Genomic DNA, 20,171 nt, shown 5'->3' with positions numbered 1-20,171 from the left:
TAAATATATATTTTTTATTTTATGATGTATGTGCATGAAACAGGATGTTTGTACAATAAATTTGATTTATTTAGTTTTATGACGTTCTTTTCTGTATGAAACACAAAAAGAAGAATGTCTCTGTTTTTGTCCGTACAATTAAAGTCAATAGTTATGTTTACATGTATATATATATGTATGTGTGTGTATATATATATATATATATATATATATATATATATATATATATATATAACGTGTTATGTGCCAAAATAAATATTTTATTTTATCACATTTTAAAATAAAATATTTATTTGGACACATCACACATTTTACACATTTTTTTATTATTTGTTTTTAAATAAATTATATTTCATTTTACTTTTTCTTTCTGTTTCAATATAGCAAATGTCAGAAAATAGAAATAGAAAATGCCAAAATAAATGTTATTTTGTTGTAAATCTTCATTTTATTGCATCAAATATTTACATATTCATAATTTATTTTTTAATAATCTAGATTTATTCTTTTGTTATTTACATATTTGTTTCTATATACTGTATATTACATAATTACATTGCTTTATTTGCATATAAAAATACACCAATCTGCATTTTCCTTGCGTCAAGAACAGTCACACAACTGATCTCAGAATATAACATAAAAAGAGGAAATGGAGGAGGAAAGTTTCCCTGGTGGGCAGTTTAAACGTGTGTGCCTGTACAGTAAGAGCAGCTGGTCTTGCCACACTATCAGCATGTCTAGACACACACAACCACTGAATCTCATGTCCTAGAAAGCATTTAACACCGAAATGCTTCTCGAACAAGTTAAATGTTCATTAATGACGCTCTGACCTCTTCTCATGAAAGGCAAGCAGAGAAAAGCAAGTCTGGTTTATTTCCAGGCTGTTTGGGGGCCGTTTCTCCAAAAGCACAAGCATATTTTCCTTTGAAACACGCACCGACACAAAAGCGCTTGTGAAAGTTTATACAGAGATTTGATTCTCCAGCTCAATACTGTCTTTATCTAGTCAGAGAATCGGGGTGTATTCCTCAAACAATACGGCTCTGTTTTAATCTGTAAGATTTCTGTTGTGGAGAGGTTTTCAGAACCATGTTTTCTGTGAAGATTTTGCCTGTAAACATGCAAACAAACATAAGCCCAGCAATCAGGCATATTTCAGACGCCCATCCTAACAACAAATCCTGCCAATGCCTCTCTTGCTTGAAATAGTGTAATAGTTTCAGTATTTTACACTACTGGACAAAAGTTTGAATAATAAAGATGTTTCAATGTTTTTTTTTTTTTTTAAAGAGTCTCTTCTGCTCACCAAGGCTGCATTTATTTGATCAAAAGTACAGAAAAACAGTAATACTGTGAAATAGTTTTTTAAAGAACCGTTGTTGTGGTGGTTGTTGTCGTTGTTGTTGTTGTTTGTATTTCAATATATTTTAAAATGTAATTTATTCTTGTGATGGCAAAGCTGAATTTTCAGCAGCCATTGATTTGGTGATCAGTTATTAATAATAACTCTTATTATTATCAATTAAGAAAATGGTAATACAACTGTTTAATTTTGGTTTAGTTTTGGAAAACAATAAAAAAAAGCATGATTCTTTGATAAATAGAATATTCCAAAGAACAGCATTTATTTTAAATCTTTTGTAACATTATATATGTCTGTCACTTTTGATCAATTTAAAGCTACACTGTGTTATTTTTTAAGTTGATTCTTAGCAAAAAAACACTTTGTTCTTTCAAAATGATATGTACTCATTAATGTGTAATTACTTCTACCAACTAATCAAGTATTCTCGTAAGCGTAGAATCTGCCATTCAGAATACAGACGAGCGAGTCGCTCGAATGGCGGCAGCCATGTTGCGCCTCCATCTTGAAAGTACATGTGCCAAAGAGGGACATACCTGGAAATTCAAGCTTTGCCTTTCGCGTTTTTACACTCAGTGGCGCTGTGACGAATGAGAGGATTACTCGCGACTGCCGGCAGATTTGAAATAATACGGCCACCGTAGGAGTTAAAACGCCCTCGGGATGGGAGGGGCTAGAAAGTAATATTCAGTTGGTAGTCATAAACAATTTCACCGCTAGATGGGAGAAAATCCTACACCGTGTAGCTTTAATGGGTCCTTGCTGAATATATTATTAATACATTTTTTAAAATCGATCTTACCTAAAACTTTTGAATGGTCATGAATCATGGTTTCCACAAAAATAATAGTCAGCACAACTGTTTTACATTGATAATAATCATAAATGTTTCTTGAGATTTCTGAAGGAGCATGTGAATGGAGACTGGAGTAATGATGCTGAAAATTCAGCTTTGATTACTGGAATAAATTATATTTTTAAAATATATTTCAAATTGTAACAGAATTTGACAATATTACAGTTTTGATTAGCCTATATTATATTGGTGACATAGAGACTTATTTCAAAAACATTTAAAAAATCGTAATTATTCCAACTTTTGAGCAGAACCGTATATCATGATTATTGAAAATGCATCCGGTTTATTTTCAGATGCCTCATGATGACTTCGAGTGATCGGACAATAATAAAGTTTAATCACATGGAGAAAGACCCTTAGTCACAGAGGTCACAGTATCTTCTCACTCTCTTGTTCTGTTTCTATCTCCTCTCATCATCTCACAGACTCCTTTTCTCTTCTTCCGACACATGCCCTTTAGCTCAAAGGCTTTCTATTCCCGTCCCTCTGGTCATGTGAGTGTGGGGGGTCAGGGCTTGTGGTCGGGTTTACTGGGCCGCTGCTGACCCATTACACAGCAGATGGCCCTCTCTCTGCATGCTGGGATAGTGTAGGGCCGACTCACTGTCCTGGAAAGACCCTCACAGTGAAGGTAGATGTCTCTCTCACACACACACACACACTTCTTCTCACCGCCTACACACTCAGAGGGATTGTCCCTGCCTTCAGGCAGTGTAGTCTGTTGTGTGGATTTGATTTGGTTTCAGAACATTAACTTCATCATGACTTCAGAAGAGTGACACAGACGTGTGTGTGGGATCCTATACAGGTAGAGTCTAATGCTGTTTAGTGTTTTTGGTGTGTTTGGTGGGATAGTTTTAATATGAAAGTATGCTGGAACAGTTTGGGTTGTTGTTCTTATTGGATTGATGTTTTGATATGACGTTTTGGTGTGTAATGATATTATGTACTAAGCTGTAAATTGTCGTTGTCGGGCAGAAACCTTGTAATCGTATATTCATGTTTCATGCTAGTGTCTGACTTTAACAACACAGTGTTTAGTTTTTTTTTTTAAATACAGTGTTATTTAAAAGAGAAAATATAAAAATGAATGCATTTAATGTTTAAAGTTCAGTCACATTTACCATTGTTTGGTGAAATTTTGAGAGCGAATCCAGTCATTTCAATTGGAATCCGCATAGTCTGGAATTTTGCATAAGGGCGGAAGATTTCCCCTCACAGATTTCCTTTTTCTTGTGAATTCACAGTGTTGACCAATAGAAAGCTGCCTGGTATAAAATAGACTTTTTTGCAGTCTCTTCAATTTTCATAAAATTTTACTAATGCCTTTACAATGATTAAATGCTTGATAACTAACTGTAAGATTCTGTAAATGCCTTAAATGGTATTCTGTTACTGGTTAAATGTTTTAAGCAAAACCCAGTCAGCACGTGTAGTACCCGTGTAGTTCTGATGGCTTATTCTCATTGGGCAAAAACGTAAAGTGTTAAAAATGTAAAATGTAACGTTGTTTTCTTGTGTTGTGGGTATTTTATGAGCCGGTTAGGTTGATAGTTATCATAAAAAAAAAAAAAATCTAAAATTAATTTGTGAATGTTTTCCAGTTAACCTTAAGCTCCATTTGGTTACATTTAAATTAACTTGCTTTATTTTAGTCAAAGAAATGAAATAGAGGAAAATAGATAAATAGATTTGGTGACACCAAAATCAAATAGTTCATCATTTACTCATCATGATGTCGTTCCAAACCTGTATGACTTTATTTCTTCTGTGGAACGCAAAACAAGATATTTTGAGAAATGTCTTATTTTTGTCCATACAGTGGAAGTCAATGGTAACCAAATCTATTTAGTAACCAATATTCTTTAAAATGAAAATAATTGTGTCATACATGTTTGGAACAACTTGAGGGTGAGTGAATGATGACAACATTTTCATTTTTGGGTGAACTATCCCTCCAAGTCTTTTTTAAGGGTCAATCTGGTGGCATATTTGAGTGGGTTGTTGTTATATCTGTCAGATGACATCATACTCAAAGATGAAGAAAAAAAAAACCCTTCTTTTAGACCTTAAATGACTCCTTTCCAGTATGTGAAGAAAAGGCTTAAAACCAGACAAAAATAATAAGCTGCATAAAATACAGCAACAGGTGCACTTCAGGTTTTGACCTTTTGGTTTTGAACTGAACAGGTGTTTTGTTGTGGTTTTGTCGATGTTTCTCTGTAGCGTGTAATTCCTGAAACAGTATAACGTCTCCGACTGTGCTCTAAAGCAGTCTCAGTGCTCAGTGTTTCCTCTGTGTTCTGTCATCTGTTATTCTCAGGCCTCAGATCCTTTGTTGTAACTCTTGGTGAGAGAAGATCAGAGCAGTGCAGGACAGGCAAAGAGCCAGATCCCCTATCTTACCCACGATTCCATGCTCTTGTCTCCGGGCCGTGTGCCTGGTCGTCTCTAAATGACAGCTCTGGCTCTGAAAGCCCATTCGACCTCACATTGAGGGAAGAGGTTTCACTACATTTTCCAAAAACACACTGTGGGAAAACTTGCATGTGTGCATGTTTGTCTGAACATAACCGGTGACGAATCCCGCAAGATGAGTGATTGATGCTGCAGGTTTACCATGTGCGTGAGTGTGTGTTGAGTTTGAACCATGGTAAGTCATTGTGAGTTGAAGGTTTCCTGGCTCACACCTGCACACTCCTGTTGAAGTTGAAGTTGAGCTCTCCTCAGCTGTTACGAGTGAAGAGTCACACAGAAGCATGTTCTTATTTGTGCCGTCTTCTCTATAGTCTAAATAGGACTTCCTCATTTAAACCGTGAATATAAGGGGTAGTGCACTCCCAAATGAAAATACTGTCATGACTCTTTTGTTCTGTGGCTTTAGAAGATTTTATAAATAACGCATGAGTTGTATTGTTTTTGGAGCTTGACTGCTTCAGTTCCCATCCACTTTTAATGAATGGAAAATATCCTGACTACATCGCCCATGTGTCCTCTCTCTAGGTCTGACTGGGTGGAGATCGTGGAGCCGCGCACGAGGGAGCGCATGTATGTCAACCTGCTGACCGGCGAGTGCGGGTGGGAACCGCTGCCCGGCGCCCCTGTCCGTCAGTCGGACGGCAACCAGTGGTGGGAGCTTTTCGACAGCAATAACAATCGGTTCTACTACTACAACTGTACGAGCCAGCAGACGGTCTGGCACAGGCCTCAAAACTGCGACATAGTGCCTCTAGCGCAACTCCAAGCATTGAAGAGGAGCTCTGAGGTCGAGATGAGGGGTCAAGGGAGGATCCCTAGAGGAGCGGCGGATGGCAAACGGACCCCCGTGCCTGGACTGGTTTCATCCGCACAGTCCTCCTCACTGGAGCAGGAGAGTGGGAGGGAGACGCCATCGTCCAAGGGCAAAGAGGACAGTTTGGAGAGAAGCAACCAGGGAAAAAGGTGAGCAATTAAACTTGGACTTCTCATGGTGACAATTAAAGGAGTGGTTCACACCCGTCATTCATTCACCCTCATGTCATTCCAAACCTGCATGACTTTCTTTCATCTGTGGTCCCATGTTGTTTTGGACTGACTTCCATTGTATGGACAAAAAAATCATTGTTCAACATACTGTATCTTCTTTTGTATTCTGCAGAAGAAAGTCATGCAGGTTTGGTGACGTCAAACCCTTGAGCTCCACTCTCTGTGACACACACTTCCATGGCTGGGTTTAATGGGATTTCTTATTGCCAGGAATGGTGATTTAATCTGTCTCTTTGTTGGGCCGCAATCTCAGCATCTTGACTCATCGTGGTCTGGTTAACACATTAGTTCTGCACAGGCTGCTGTTCTTGTGGACCGGAGTCCATTTCACACTCTTTGAGTGGTTCATTTGGTTGTTGTGGAATCTGTTTTCAGGGCACCAGAGAACGACACTAGTCCTCTTGAACTTAAACCCCAAGTGTCTGCGGTATTAATGTTAATTACCTGCTAAAACTGCCTTTGCACTCATTTAGACTAGAGTATCCTGCTAGTATAGAGTTGCTAGTATACACACAAGTGCTTTGTCAACATGACCGTCTATTGTAGCTTCCTTAAAACAAGCTACTCATTCAGGCAACCTACCAACTAGTCTATTTTGAAAATAAGTAACTTAGTTTACCTTACATTTCCAGTTCTGCCCTGCAAGAAGAACTCTATCACCTGCCCTCCCTCTCTCACTGATTACACACAGTTATAGAAGCTGTTGTGTCTATATTTGGCTGGAAGGAGCTGAAGCCAAGTTGTTATGTGTATGTTAACAAGGGAGCATTTGATAATTAAAAAGAGACCAGTTTTAACACTTAAACGCAAACATTGTGCCTTTATTGACACGGGACGTCATTCACTACCCTCCCCCTCATTAATTTTTTAAACTTAGACATCAACCTACTCAGTGTTCCTCAATCTATTCATTATAAACAATATAACAAGAAATTTAATTCTAAAATACTGTTTCTAATGTCAGTTTTTTTGTAAAAACTGTATAGGGTCACTAGTGACCCAAGGTATGTAATGGCGCAAGTATATTTTTTTCTTGATGGTGGATCTTGAGAAGACACTGTCAGTGATCAAAATATTGATTTTGAAGACATTGAAAACAGTAGTTTTGAGAATATGGTGGAGATGATGAATATGAGCCAGATGCTGAATGTACTGGGGAATGAGCTCTGATGGTAAAACACATCTGCTCAAATTAAACCCTTCCAAGTTCCAAAAGGAAACAAAATATGCTTTATTTTATTAAAATATCAGGGGAGTTTTATACTATTGTGGCAGTGACAGATCCATCCGTGTTATATGAATTCCTTTTGTAATACATATCTGAACCCAGTAGTGCATGAATTGTTCTTGGACAGCTACAAGCATTTGCATTCCCTTAATTGTGCAGATGATCATCAGCATTTCAGACATTCTGTTTCATTGGAAACCAAGAGCCTCACTGTATGACTTAATGCTGGAAAAGCTCTCATCTGGTCTAACACGTGTATGATGTCACACTTTTGTCTCTCTGGGTCAGCCTCAGTCTTTTTGCTGGTAAAAATAACATGCTGGGTCTGTTCTCCTAATATTTTCTTCATTTGGGAATCTTGAAGCTGTTTTGGCACAGATACACTTTTCATTTGGTGGTGCGCCAGCTACTGAGAACACTGTGTATGAGAGTGAGAAAGGTGCCTAGCAGACTCCTCTAACAAAATCAGCCTTAAATGGTCACACGCTTTTCCTTGTTAACACACACCCGTAACACACCCTGGAATGCGCTTTCTCTGCGCCCTTAAACTGCTGTGTTAATACCTGTTTGCTAATTGTATAGCTTCTTGGGTGGCTCACACTCACACACAAACACACACACTCACACACTCACACACGCGCGTCTACCCTTTTAAACTTCTGACCTATTGGTTTTTTCAGCAGCTGATTTTAGGACGCACAGTTGTTTCTTTTTTAGGTTGACTACACAATTCTCATCCAGTGTCGTTATTGTTAACTAAAACTAAAGTGATTAAAAATAGCTATCAGTACTTGAAATAAAGCTGAAATAAAATGAAATATGATGAATAACTAAAACTTGAATTAGATATGTTGCTTTGCCAACTAAATTAAATCAGTTTAAGTTGACATAATAAAATTACTAAAACTTAAATACATTAAAGCCAAATAGAAATATTTTAAGAAAACAAAAATAAAAGCAAATATCAAAAAACTTAAACTGAAAATATAAAAATATATTCAAAATATGAATAAATACTATAATGGTATATTAATAATACTAAAATAACATGATTTTAATTTCTCAAGCATCTATTTCTTGCATATTTTCTCATTATTAGTGTCAGGTTTATCATTGCTAACTAAAACCATCACCATAAAAATAATTTGCTTTGCAAATTATGCAATTAAAATGAACACTGGGTTCATTGAAAACATGAAAGTAAAAACTAATTCAAAATATTGATAAGCACTAATAGTCAACCTGAGTGATAGTGAAGTAACACTGAGTCACACGCACTAGTTCTCAGGAAAGCACATTAGCAGCTCACACTCAATTAAAGTAGGGCAAGTGTTCCAGCTTGTACATATTTTTGGTGTGTGTGTGTGTGTGTGTGTGTGTGTGTGTGTGTGTGTGTGTGTGTGTGTGTGTGTGTGTGTGTGTGTGTGTGTGTGTGTGTGTGTGTGTGTGTGTGTGTGTGTGTGTGTGTGTGTGTGTGTGTGTGTGTGTGTGTGTGTGTGTGTGTGTGTGTGTGTGTGTGTGTGTGTGTGTGTGTGTGTGTGTGTGTGTGTGTGTGTGTGTGTGTGTGTGTGTGTGTGTGTGTGTGTGTGTGTGTGTGTGTGTGTGTGTGTGTGGTGCAGCAGCTAGAGGACGTCCAGCACAAGCTGCCGTAGCCCAGTAACACTGAGCTGTTTTTGGGTACAGTCACACCGCACGTCCCTGAGGTCATGGAGGAAACCTGGATCTCTATACTTATACATGTGTTGCGCGTCCTGTGGATGTCAGAGAGGGTAAGATGTCCACTCTTTAGGGGTTCTTGGGCTGTGTTTTAAAACCTGGAGAACTGCCTGTGTGGATTGCAGCCTTTGGGCATCATTAGGCACGTTCTAAATGTTGAAATGTTTCAAACAAACGTTTGATTTCATTTGAAACACGCATATGATGTCCAAAATGCTGTCTAGGTAGACAACTGTTTTGGTTCTTAAACACAGCCTTTGGTTAGAGTCATAGTTGGAGTTATGGAAATTTGCAATTTAAGCTGCTAGTGCACCCGTCTGACCGTATGAGCTGGAATATGGGGGTAGAGATGTGTGTGCATGTGTTTATCCTTTTTCTAATCGGGCATTGGCATCGTGAGGGCTCTTCCCCCTCTCCTTTAACATATGGGCCATCTCTCCAGCTTAAAGTCAATGTGTGTGAGTTGATTTTTTGCCAGAGATGGACAAAGAGCCCTCGTTTTGGCTCCGTACACACACTACAAATATGTATTAGTGTTCCAGATTTTGTGACTTTTGTGTACTCTGTTATGTGGGTGAGTAGAGCCATACTGTCATTTGGAATATGAGTAACATAACTGTAATATATAATATATTTTTGTTCTTCTATTCATAGACAATATGACTGGTTGGTTGACTGCAATGCTATAGTGTCTTTGTTGTTGTTACATTTTATATTTGATAATTGATCACGAGCTTGTGAAGTTTTGAATGCTGATCTCCACCATGCTTCTTAACTAGCGTAACCAGCAGGACTAGGTTGATTAGCTTGTGGTAAACAGCTGCCCATTCTGATTCACTAGCTTGACCAGTGAACCTATTGAGCTGCCTACCTAGACAGCATTTCTAGGCATCATTCACTAGGTTTTGAAACACAGCTATCTTTGCATATTCCAATTAAGATTTCACAAGACTATTTCAGATTTTTGCAGACCAAAACAATTGAATTTACTGTGGTAACTCTTAAATATTTGCAGTGATATTTGCGGCATATTTGTGTTGTTTTGCAGTGAAAACCCACCAATAATCATTATTACTAATTACATATTATTTATGTAATTATTACATTTACATGTACATTTATTTGTGCATATTTACTGAAATCCATGCATTCATTCTTAAAGGGCTAATAAATTGTTGCCATCCATTTCATTAATATTTATTATAATAAAAGAAATCACTGACTGCTTTTGAATGAATCACTTTTGTATCTTTAATATGTATCAATTTATATTTAGGCTAATTCATACACTGAAGACTATACAGTGTTTTATTTTTACATTTAAGTATTCAATTTCTGTAGTATTTCTTACTACATGATATGTTAAATAAACCTAGGCTACTGTACCTGAAAAACTTTGTTTGTTAAATTTGTATATTTTTCTTTCTATTGTATTTGTCCTGTTGTTTGTAATTTGCTTCTTTGTTCCTATTTTTAATTAGCCTGATGTCGTCGTACTCAGATTCTAGTCAGAATGTGAGTCTGATACTGCTCCATTGGGCTGTGATTAAGGGGCGTGTTTCAACCAAACCAGGTTGAAACTCAATTGGATAGACCTACAACCAATCAGAGCAACGGAGAAACCACACTGACCACAGGGTTTTCATTGCACCTCATCCTCTTAGCGACCATCGGGGCCAGCTAAACTTTTGCTGAATCCCGTAGAAAGGACGGCAAAAACATCTTTCCGTTCAACAAATGCCTTGATCGCGGTTCTCTGTTCCTCTTTCAAAATTAATGCGCTGTCGATATCTTCTATAACAGACGCGATGGTGGCATCTTTGTTGTAAACAAATTCAACCCAAGTGCTCTTTGGTGACGTGGATGATTTTTTACTGTTGATCATCTGTCCATCATCGTATAAAGCCCGCCCTGACAATTTGATTTGTCCAAACAGCTCTGGTTCGAGTATAGTTGTTCTACAACGGATCAAGTCCAGACCGAACTTCCCGACCTCAAATGTTGTGGGTGGGGCTAAGTTCGTCTGGTATCCAGGCTAATTTTTAATATCAAAAATAAAATAAAATTGCCTTGCTTCATTACAGAAGACTGCCAGTCGTGTGTGTAATGATTGTAGTCTGCTTAATGGCATTTGTTTTATAAAATTAGGTTGACTAAAATGGGAAGATTCACATTTAATTAAAAAGTAACACAAAAGCGTAAACTAGAATCAAATCTATAATATGGAATCGAAAATTTGATTCAAAATCGGATTTGAAAATCGATTTTTAATCGAATCGTGAGGTACCAAAAAACTCCCACCCCAATAAAGGGTGGAGTCCTGATGCCCAAATTCTCCACATGGCCGTTCAATCCCTGCTCGTTTTACGATGGAATACACTGCAATGAGTGATCAAGTTGTTTGGGCTTAGAATTATGGATTTTGATTAGCTAATATTGCTTTTCTTTTTTGTGGAAATAAGACAAAAACGCAAAGTGCCAATAATGTGACAGTTAGTAGATTTGCATTTATTCTTGAAATATGTGTTTAATGTATCTCTGTAGTGTTAGAGATTAGTCTCGGGATGGGGTCTTGTGACTCAACTGTCTCTTTCACTCCCTCTTTTGTTCCTTCCTTCCCTCTCGCTCGTTTTTCTGTTCTTGCTGTGAGGTTTCTCTGGTAAAGAGGATTGAGGTGGGCAGCAGTAATCTGTCTCATACATTCTTGCATCATGTCCTCCTGTAGAAGGCAGAAATCCCTTCAGATTAGAGCTGAGAACAAAGGGTGGGTTTAACCCCTCATCCCCCTTTACCAGCCTCATCCCAGCAGAGAAAGACGTGCACCCGAGGATCTCAGTTAAAGGGATGGTTCGGAGTAATTTCAACGTAGGGTCCTTTGCACCATGACCTCGAGCCAAACACTCGATTTTATACCGTAAGCAAAGATATTGTGGTAATTAGAGGTCGACCAGTTGATCGGTTTTGCTGATTGATCTGCAGTTTCTTATTTTTCTTATTTTCTGAAACAATCGGTTATCGGCAAAAATCCATTTCGGGTTGTGTCCGTCGCTGGAGTGGCTAGGAAGGGTCCGCCGTCATTATACAGGACTCTAGTGATAACATCACCAAATCGACCAGCCCTACTTCAGAAAAATGCAGTACACAAGTCAAATGGGCCACTTGTATAGCACTTTTACTAGTTGCATCAATGTTTCTTCACAATTTTCTACTCAACAGGAAAATAACAGCATATTGGTTTGGAACGGCGTAATAACGAAAAGGTTTCATGAGTAGCAAGGGGGGTCTGTGTGTGTTTGTTTTCATTGAATGTGTTTGAAGAACAGCATGACATCTGGTTTAATCTGTGGAGATCATCTCATGACAGACTACCTCATGTTGTTTTTGTATTGTTTTTATTTCTATCCCTGGATCCATCATCCTGCGTGCGGATGCTTTAATTGGACGTGTCCCTCTCAGATCTCACGCGTTATCTTTTCCTCTTTGGGGGCGACGTTATATCTGACATGCAGATATTTCAGTGGCACATGGTCTTTAGAGAAAAGGATCTGGTAAATTGTGTACTTTCACATGTGCCTTCACGTGCCTCAAACTTTTCATGAGTGTCGTTCGCCAAGACAGCATAACTTTCACTGGTGCTCATGTTCACAGGTTGGGGTTTGAACAAATTAGGCTGTATTTACACTGCAGATCTTGATGCCCAATTCTAACTTGTTGACTATATCCAATTATTTTGATGACCAGCTTACATCTTCTTTTAAAAGTGACCCATATCTGATATCTGCATTTACACTATACACTTGGAGACCCAATCAAAGGTAGCTGTACTGACCTGGAAAAGCTTAGGCTGAAAAGGAAGTAAAAACGGCGCGATTTTCAATGTACGCAGACGAATGATAATACAAGCTTTTGCTTTCCCCACAATGTTTAAAGGTCAGCAAAACATCTGGTTGACCCTTCGTCCTCACCTTAGGAAAGAGCCGTGTGATCGCGGTTGGTGTCCACCTGAGTTGACGTTATTCGCCTCCGTCGCTTTTTAATTATGTATGACTCGTTGCCAGGGGAATAAAATGCATTTATCTGATTCATATCAGACTTCTTTCCACATATGAATGAGGCCATTTTTCCTGCATATACATTAGTGGGTCATATCTGATCTGTGCCACATGGGAGGAAAAAAAATCGGAATTGGGTCACTTGAACCATGTAATGTTAATGCGGCCATAGAGACATATATATATATATATATATATATATAGATCAATTATCATAAAGCGATATTAACTCGCAATTTCCTTTTTATTTTTCATTCGGTGACAGAAACAAGCTTCCATAGAGCAGCACCATACTAGAAACAGCAGAGCGAAGTTTTGACCAAACCTAGACTGGCATTGTGCTACTTACATACACTCTCACACACACACACACACACACACACACACACACACACACACACACACACACACACACTCACACACAGACACGCACACACACAGACACGCAGTACTCAGAGAGGTATGCATATGCTTCCTGACCCAGAGGAGGAGACTTCCACCCCGTCCCCGTGAACACAGAAACGCTCTGTTCAGGTTCAAAACCAGCTTCACCAAATGCATAGCAGGCTTTTAGGTGGGATGACTGGTAATTACAGGAATACAGGTTAAGAAATGAAGGGAGGGAATAAACAACGAAGTACAATATCTTCTGCTTCTACTAAAATGAAGTTTAGTAACATCAAGTAGACACTAGTACTATTTACTCAGGTGTGTGTGTGTGTGTGTGTGTGTGTGTGTGTGTGTGTGTGTGTGTGTGTGTGTGTGTGTGTGTGTGTGTGTGTGTGTGTGTGTGATTATAGGGCTGCAAGGGATAAAGGAAGAATCAGAGACAGAGCGCGAGGGCGAGTGCTCAACTCAAGGGCCACCCAACGGGACACACACCCATGCTTTTTTCCCTTGAAAAGTCTCTTATGCTCGTCAAGGCATGCATTTTATGAAAAACCGTAATATTGTGAAATATTATTACAATTTAAAATAACCGTTATCTACAGTTTTCTATAATTTATTCTCGTCACTGTAAAGCTGAATTTTCGGCATCATTACTCCAGTCTTCAGTGTCACATGACCCTTCAGTGGTGTTCTGGATTCCTGCTTTAAAACACACATTACTTATTACATTTATTTTTTACAACTCTAGAAGAGCAGCAAATTACACGCTTCACAGTATCATTGTAAGTTAAGTCCCTATTCAAATATTACTAATTTCACGAGTACATAAGTGGCTGTGAAACTAATGGCTTACAAAAACATTAAAATGTTTGTACATTTTATATTTGCAACCAAATTGATCATAAATAGTCATTGTGTTTCCACATGTTTGTTGGTCTTGAGGAACATTAGGAGGGTTATTGAGTTCATAGAAGCCCTCTCACTCAGGACCCACGTGTTTTAGCAGTCTGTGTTTATGCCCGTCTAAATACTTGCCATATTTTCCTCTTCAGTGGCACGTAGCCATGAGAAATACACGTCGTCTTCACTATGGTACCTCTTCCCTGAGAGACAGAAATGAAGGGAGACATTACACTACCCCATTTCATTTTTTGATTAGGCATATGTGTGTGAGGTTTTGTTTTGGGTGTTATTTATTGTATGATGGGGTCGCTCCGCACGTAGCTCTCACATTCACAAAGGGCTGCGCCAGACTTTGGTCACATTTACACTCTAATCTGTTTGTCCTGTCACATCACTCCTGGCCTCACACAGAGAAAGTAGGGCATTATCAGGAGAGCTCTGCTGTATCACTGTCACACAGGCACAATGACTCACTTCCTGTCAGGAATTTGCTGATCCTAAATTTACATTAGTATTATTATGACTGCATGTGCAAAAAATGCCTAGTTTACACAGACAACAACTTTATTTCTGGAGGTCATCAAGTACTTATATTGTTATTATTATTTCGATTAATCAAATAGATGCTGGCCGGGATGCTTAAACAGACAGAGCAATGTTTTGATAGTGGCAGTGACTTTTTGGAGAAATCAAGCGACTAGTCAACATATAAATTTACTTGTAGTTGTCTGTGCATGTTAAGATGGTATATGTGAAAACATTTTAACATTTAACAAACAATTTAACTTTTTAACAGACTATACACTTCACCGTTATAACATTTGATGAATTTGGCTCCTCACTAAGTAAACATGAACACGACTGAGTTGATATATTGAGTAAACTAGCTGAATGAGTGCAATTTAAGCTTTCATTTCATCCCATGAAATTAAAATGAAAATATTAGCTTTTAGCTTTGAGGTCTTCTGTATGCTAGTGTGCTCTTAAAAGTTGACAATTCACTTTTAGCAGATGCATATGCTTGTAAGATTACAGTCTTTCTCTTTATTGAAAATGGACCAAAACTATGATGACTCATGTTCTGTCGGGAGTATAGAAATCTATATGTTGTTTACAAAAGAAATATACCGTACTGTTATGGAAAGAATATACTTATAATATGTTTTAAGCACTTTTTGACAGCCATTTTGCTCTGTCACAAAAGTTTTTGTGGCAGCTCATGCTAGTTCACACTTAAAATCGCAGCTATTAGCTTGCTGTTTTTCCGTAAGCTAAGAACCGAAAGCCTTACGATAACAAGCTTGTTTTTGTTCCTCAACTATTTCCTCCATCTCACGGTTCAGAGAAACTCTTCTCCTCATCTCGCCCTGTCACCGTTTCTGCCACGCTAATTAAAACGCCCTGACTGCTAACCCAATTTGACTCTCCATGACCAAATTGAGTTAGCTCACATTTCAAACGGATCTTAACTCTGTTTTTCTCTTCCTGCAAATTCAGCGGCTTCAAACATATTTTTCCTCTCAGAAGTTGTTGACGCAGCGACGGAGATGACAGAGAGCTCAGTATTTGAAACTAAACACTGCGACTGCCAAATCGATTCTCCCGCAGACACGCGTTGATCCGTGAGCTGAGCGAGTGTTATGGAGTGTGTTTGTCAAATGTAGTGAGCGGCCTGGGATGGATAAGGGTGTGTGAGTGCTGCCATATGGAATGTGGAGTATTTTGAGCTCGTGTTCCCCACATCAGGTCAATAAGGTCGGCCTGGAGGTCAGCGGTCAAAAGCTTTGACCTTGTGAAGTGAGATGAAGAAAGGATAGTGATATGCCCTTCGTGTTTGGCCACACACACACACTCTATCATTCTCATGTTTATAGCAGTAATTCAGTATTTTAGTTGTTTGCAGAGTCTTTGCAAACGTGCACACACTTTCACAAACAAGCGCATGCATAATTTTATATACTTTATTTTCACAGCATTCCAAAACCAGTGAATGCCGAAGTCTCTTCGGATTCCATGCTTGACTTTCCCATGACAAATCCCTTTAGGACAACCCACCCCGTCTCTCTCTCTCTCTCTCTCTCTCTCTCTCTCTCTCTCTCTCTCTCTCTCTCTCTCTCTCTCTCTCTCTCTCTCTCTCTCTGGCTCTCTCTCTCTCTGGCTCTCTCTCTGGCTCTGTCTGGCTCTTTCTCATTCTCCTTCCCAATGGATCTATTTTTTTCTGTGGTAAATTAAGTGTTTGTGTGCAGTTTGTTTGTTTGTTTGGGAATTGTGTGTTTCTGTGGTTCTGTGTGTGTCATGCTCACAGTCGGATATTCAGTTACACAATGACACAGATTTCACCACAACACAGCTGTAACTTAACCACTTAATATATCTATTTTACAACAGGTAGTTCCAGTCAATATTTGGCAAGCTAGTCTTCAAAATATCATATGTTCCATAGAAGAATGAATGTTTGCACTTAGTAATGGTAAGTAAATTATGACAGAATTAAAATGTTGGGGTGAAATTGGCAGTATAGTTTTTAATATATAACTATTTGATGATATATTGTGTTTTCTTGCACAAAGACAATGAGCGTATTTACAAGGGTGAACTTGTTTAGTTAGGTTTGCAACTAAAACCTTGAATGTGTTAATTCAATTAGCTACTTTTAAAATGCATATTCCACTATTAAAAAAAATCAACTTAACTTTATTTTACAGTACATGTACATACAGTGTACTTGCCTAAGAAAGTATTGGGCAATATAAGGTAAATGGGTTAAGGTTAGGTTTAGGGGTAGATTCAGGGTTAATACCTAGTCATTACCCAGCTACTGTAATTATTGTAATAAGTACAGGGTATAATTTAAAAAGTATAATAAAAAATGCAAAGATGCAATCTAATATTCGACACAGGGACTCATTTTTAATTTATCTTCATTGACATGAGTCATAGGAATGAAGCGATTCAGTAGAAACCGGTTCAATATGTCACATGTGAGAAAAAGAACCGATTTGTAAGAAATTTACTGGAATGAATTATAATTTGCAGATCTACATCTGTACCTCAGATGTCGGCAGTACAACCGCTATTTAGTCATGTTGTATTTTTTACAGCATTCTAATAAAAAAAACACATAAATTGCGATATTGTTTAATTATCTGTCATAACACTAACATATTTACTGTCCGAACATGTAAACATTTACTTACAGTCAGCTTACATGCTGACTGGATTTAAGATGGCTTCAGGTGTTGTATGCATGAACATGAAGTATGAAAGTAAGAACTGTATACGTGGGCCGGTGGTTTTAATGCAGATGTGATTTTTTTTGAGGAGGTAGGAAGAGGAGATGTTGGAACCCTATGAAACGCACTGCATGTTGTTTATCAATAAGAGCAAAACAGGATTGTCGTGAGAGGGAGAGATGTAGTTTGAAGAACAAAGGCACATATGACTGTCTTGCCCCCTCACACCCGCCCACTGAGTATCTCTGTGTGTTTGTTCATTAGCCTCTGAGCTCCACTGAGAGGTTAATCTCACATTTATCCTGACTCCATGTTGGCTGTATTCATATTCTCAGAAAATATATTTATCTCATAATCATAAGCAATGCTATATACAAAGTTGCCATTACTTCTCTTCACGAAGATGGATGGATGGATGGATGGATGGATGGATGGATGGATGGATGGATGGATGGATGGATGGATGGATGGATGGATGGGTGGATGGATAGATAGGTGGATGGATGGATAGGTAGATAGGTGGATGGATGGATAGGTAGATAGGTGGATGGATGGATAGGTAGATGGATGGATGGATGGATGGATGGATGGTAGATGGGTAGATGGATGTATAGGTAGATGGATGGATGGATAGGTAGATAGGTATGGATGGATGGATGGATGGATTGATAGGTGGATGGATGGATAGGTAGATATGGATGGATGGATGGATGGATGGATGGATGGGTAGATAGGTGGATGGATGGATGGATGGATAGGTAGATAGGTGGATGGATGGATGGATAGGTAGATAGGTGGATGGATGGATGGATGGATGGATGGATGGATAGGTAGATAGGTGGATGGATGGATGGATGGATAGGTAGATAGGTAGGTGGATGGATGGATAGGTGGATCGATAGGTGGATATGTGATGGATGGATGGATGGATGGATGGATGGATGGATAGGTAGAAGGATGGATGGATGGATGGATGGATGGATAGTTAGATATGAGAATGGATAGGAAGATATGTGGATGGATGGATGGATGGATGGATGGATGGTAGATGGGTAGATGGATGTATAGGTAGATGGATGGATGGATAGGTAGATAGGTATGGATGGATGGATGGATTGATAGGTGGATGGATGGATAGGTAGATATGGATGGATGGATGGATGGATGGATGGATGGATGGATGGATAGATGGATGGATAGGTAGATAGGTGGATGGATGGATGGATGGATTGATAGGTAGGTGGATGGATAGGTAGGTGGATGGATGGATGGATGGATGGATAGGTGGATGGATAGGTGGATATGTGGATGGATGGATGGATGGATGGATGGATGGATGGATGGATGGATGGATGGATGGATGGATGGATGGATGGATAGATATGAGAATGGATCGGTAGATATGTGGATGGATGGATGGATGGATGAATAGGTAGATATGTGGGTGGGTAGATAGGTAGGTGGATAGATGGATAGATGGATGGATGGATAGAACAAAAAGCATCCTGCTTTAACTGCCATTTAAAAGTAGCCATGTATTCTAATTAAATGCCATTTTTGCAAGCAATATTTATTTATGTATTTAGATTTTTTTTGTTCCTGTTTCCTGCATTGAGTTTTAATATAGTGATCGGTCACATGACATTTACATCTCAGATGATTGGCTGAAAAAATAAATTGGTTCATATACTCCCAGGGGTCCTGCACCAGCTGAACAAGTACCGTTGAGATGAATAGTAATACTATAGATCTTCAGGTATATTAGACCTTATTAGTATTCAAGAGGGAAAGAGCAGCGCGTGCTTTGGTTTGAGTTTCCTCCATCGCTATAACACAGCACACACATTACTCTCTCGGTTCCGCTCAGTGTGAACGCTGCGCTGGTATTTCCTGTTTATGCTGTTGGAGAAACGCCCTTTGAACTTCTCCAACATGCACTCCCTCAGGACACCCCCGTTCTGCACTCCGGCCCCCTGTCCAGCCTCTCTCAGCATCCCTTTGTGTTCACTGCGAATAACACAATCAGCATGGCCTGCACTCGCCAAGATGTTGGGAGTCTTTTGTGGTTGGGTTTGTGAATGAGTGTGTGTGTGAGAACCTCAACACCTGGCCATCACAGACGCATTCACCCGTCTGAAGATAAATGAGCTGATGCAGTAATCACAGCTTATGTCACGACTGCATGCTGAAAACTATGCCTCTCAGCTTATTTAAATAAGCAGAAACTATCAGAGAGTGCCGAGAACATATTAGATTCCCTTTTTACACCTGATAAGAGCATCTTAAAAGAGCATGGAGCAATGCAAGGAGCTGAGGTATTCCTTGTGAAAAATGATTTGTTTTTGGTTTAATTAAAAATGTTATCAGAGTGAAATGATATCATTATTAAAAAGCTACCAGCATTTAAAAATAATGTTTTCACTCTAAAACTATTTTCCATTTCGGTTTTCTAAAATTTCTTATATTTTTCGATTTTTGTTTTCCTGATCACATTTGTAGTGTAACATTTAATTATCCAGATATGGATGTCAATAAGAGATGTTTTTATTTTATGGAAATTAATACTTTTAATTGATCAAAAGTTATGGTAAAGATTTTTAAATTGATGCAAAAGATTTCTACTTTCTATTCATCAAAGAATCCTGAAATATCTTGGAATCTTGTGAATCACGGTTTCCACGAAAATATGAAGCAGCACAACTGTTTTCAACATTGATAATAATAAAAAAATGTTTAATCAAATCGGCATATTCACGTGACACTGAAGACTGGAGTAATGATGCTGAAAATTCAGCTGACAACAGAAGAAATTGCATTTAAAATATATTCAAATAGAAAACATCAATTTTAAATTGTAATAATATTTTACAATATTACTGTTAAAAAAATTCCCAGG

The 20,171-nt window shown here is 38.5% G+C and overlaps 1 protein-coding gene across 3 annotated transcripts in view; it reads left to right on the top strand.

Annotated features, from left to right (window-relative positions):
* Positions 1-20,171, top strand: part of arhgap46b (Rho GTPase activating protein 46b) — a 70,033-nt gene that overhangs the window by 26,629 nt on the left and 23,233 nt on the right. For 2 of the 3 annotated variants that reach the window (XM_081387481.1, XM_081387482.1), the window contains exon 2: positions 5,232-5,669. In XM_081387481.1, coding sequence (XP_081243607.1) covers positions 5,232-5,669 — 438 coding nt within the window. Of the gene's footprint in view, positions 1-2,953; positions 3,037-5,231; positions 5,670-20,171 lie in introns of those variants that run through there. The other variant, XM_081387483.1, reaches the window with a different exon arrangement.

Source organism: Scardinius erythrophthalmus (genome assembly GCF_964197995.2).
Source record: "Scardinius erythrophthalmus genome assembly, chromosome: 15".
Classification (NCBI taxonomy): domain Eukaryota; kingdom Metazoa; phylum Chordata; class Actinopteri; order Cypriniformes; family Leuciscidae; genus Scardinius; species Scardinius erythrophthalmus.
The sequence above is the reverse complement of the archived record's forward strand: the minus strand, read 5'-3'. Positions and strand labels throughout refer to the sequence as shown.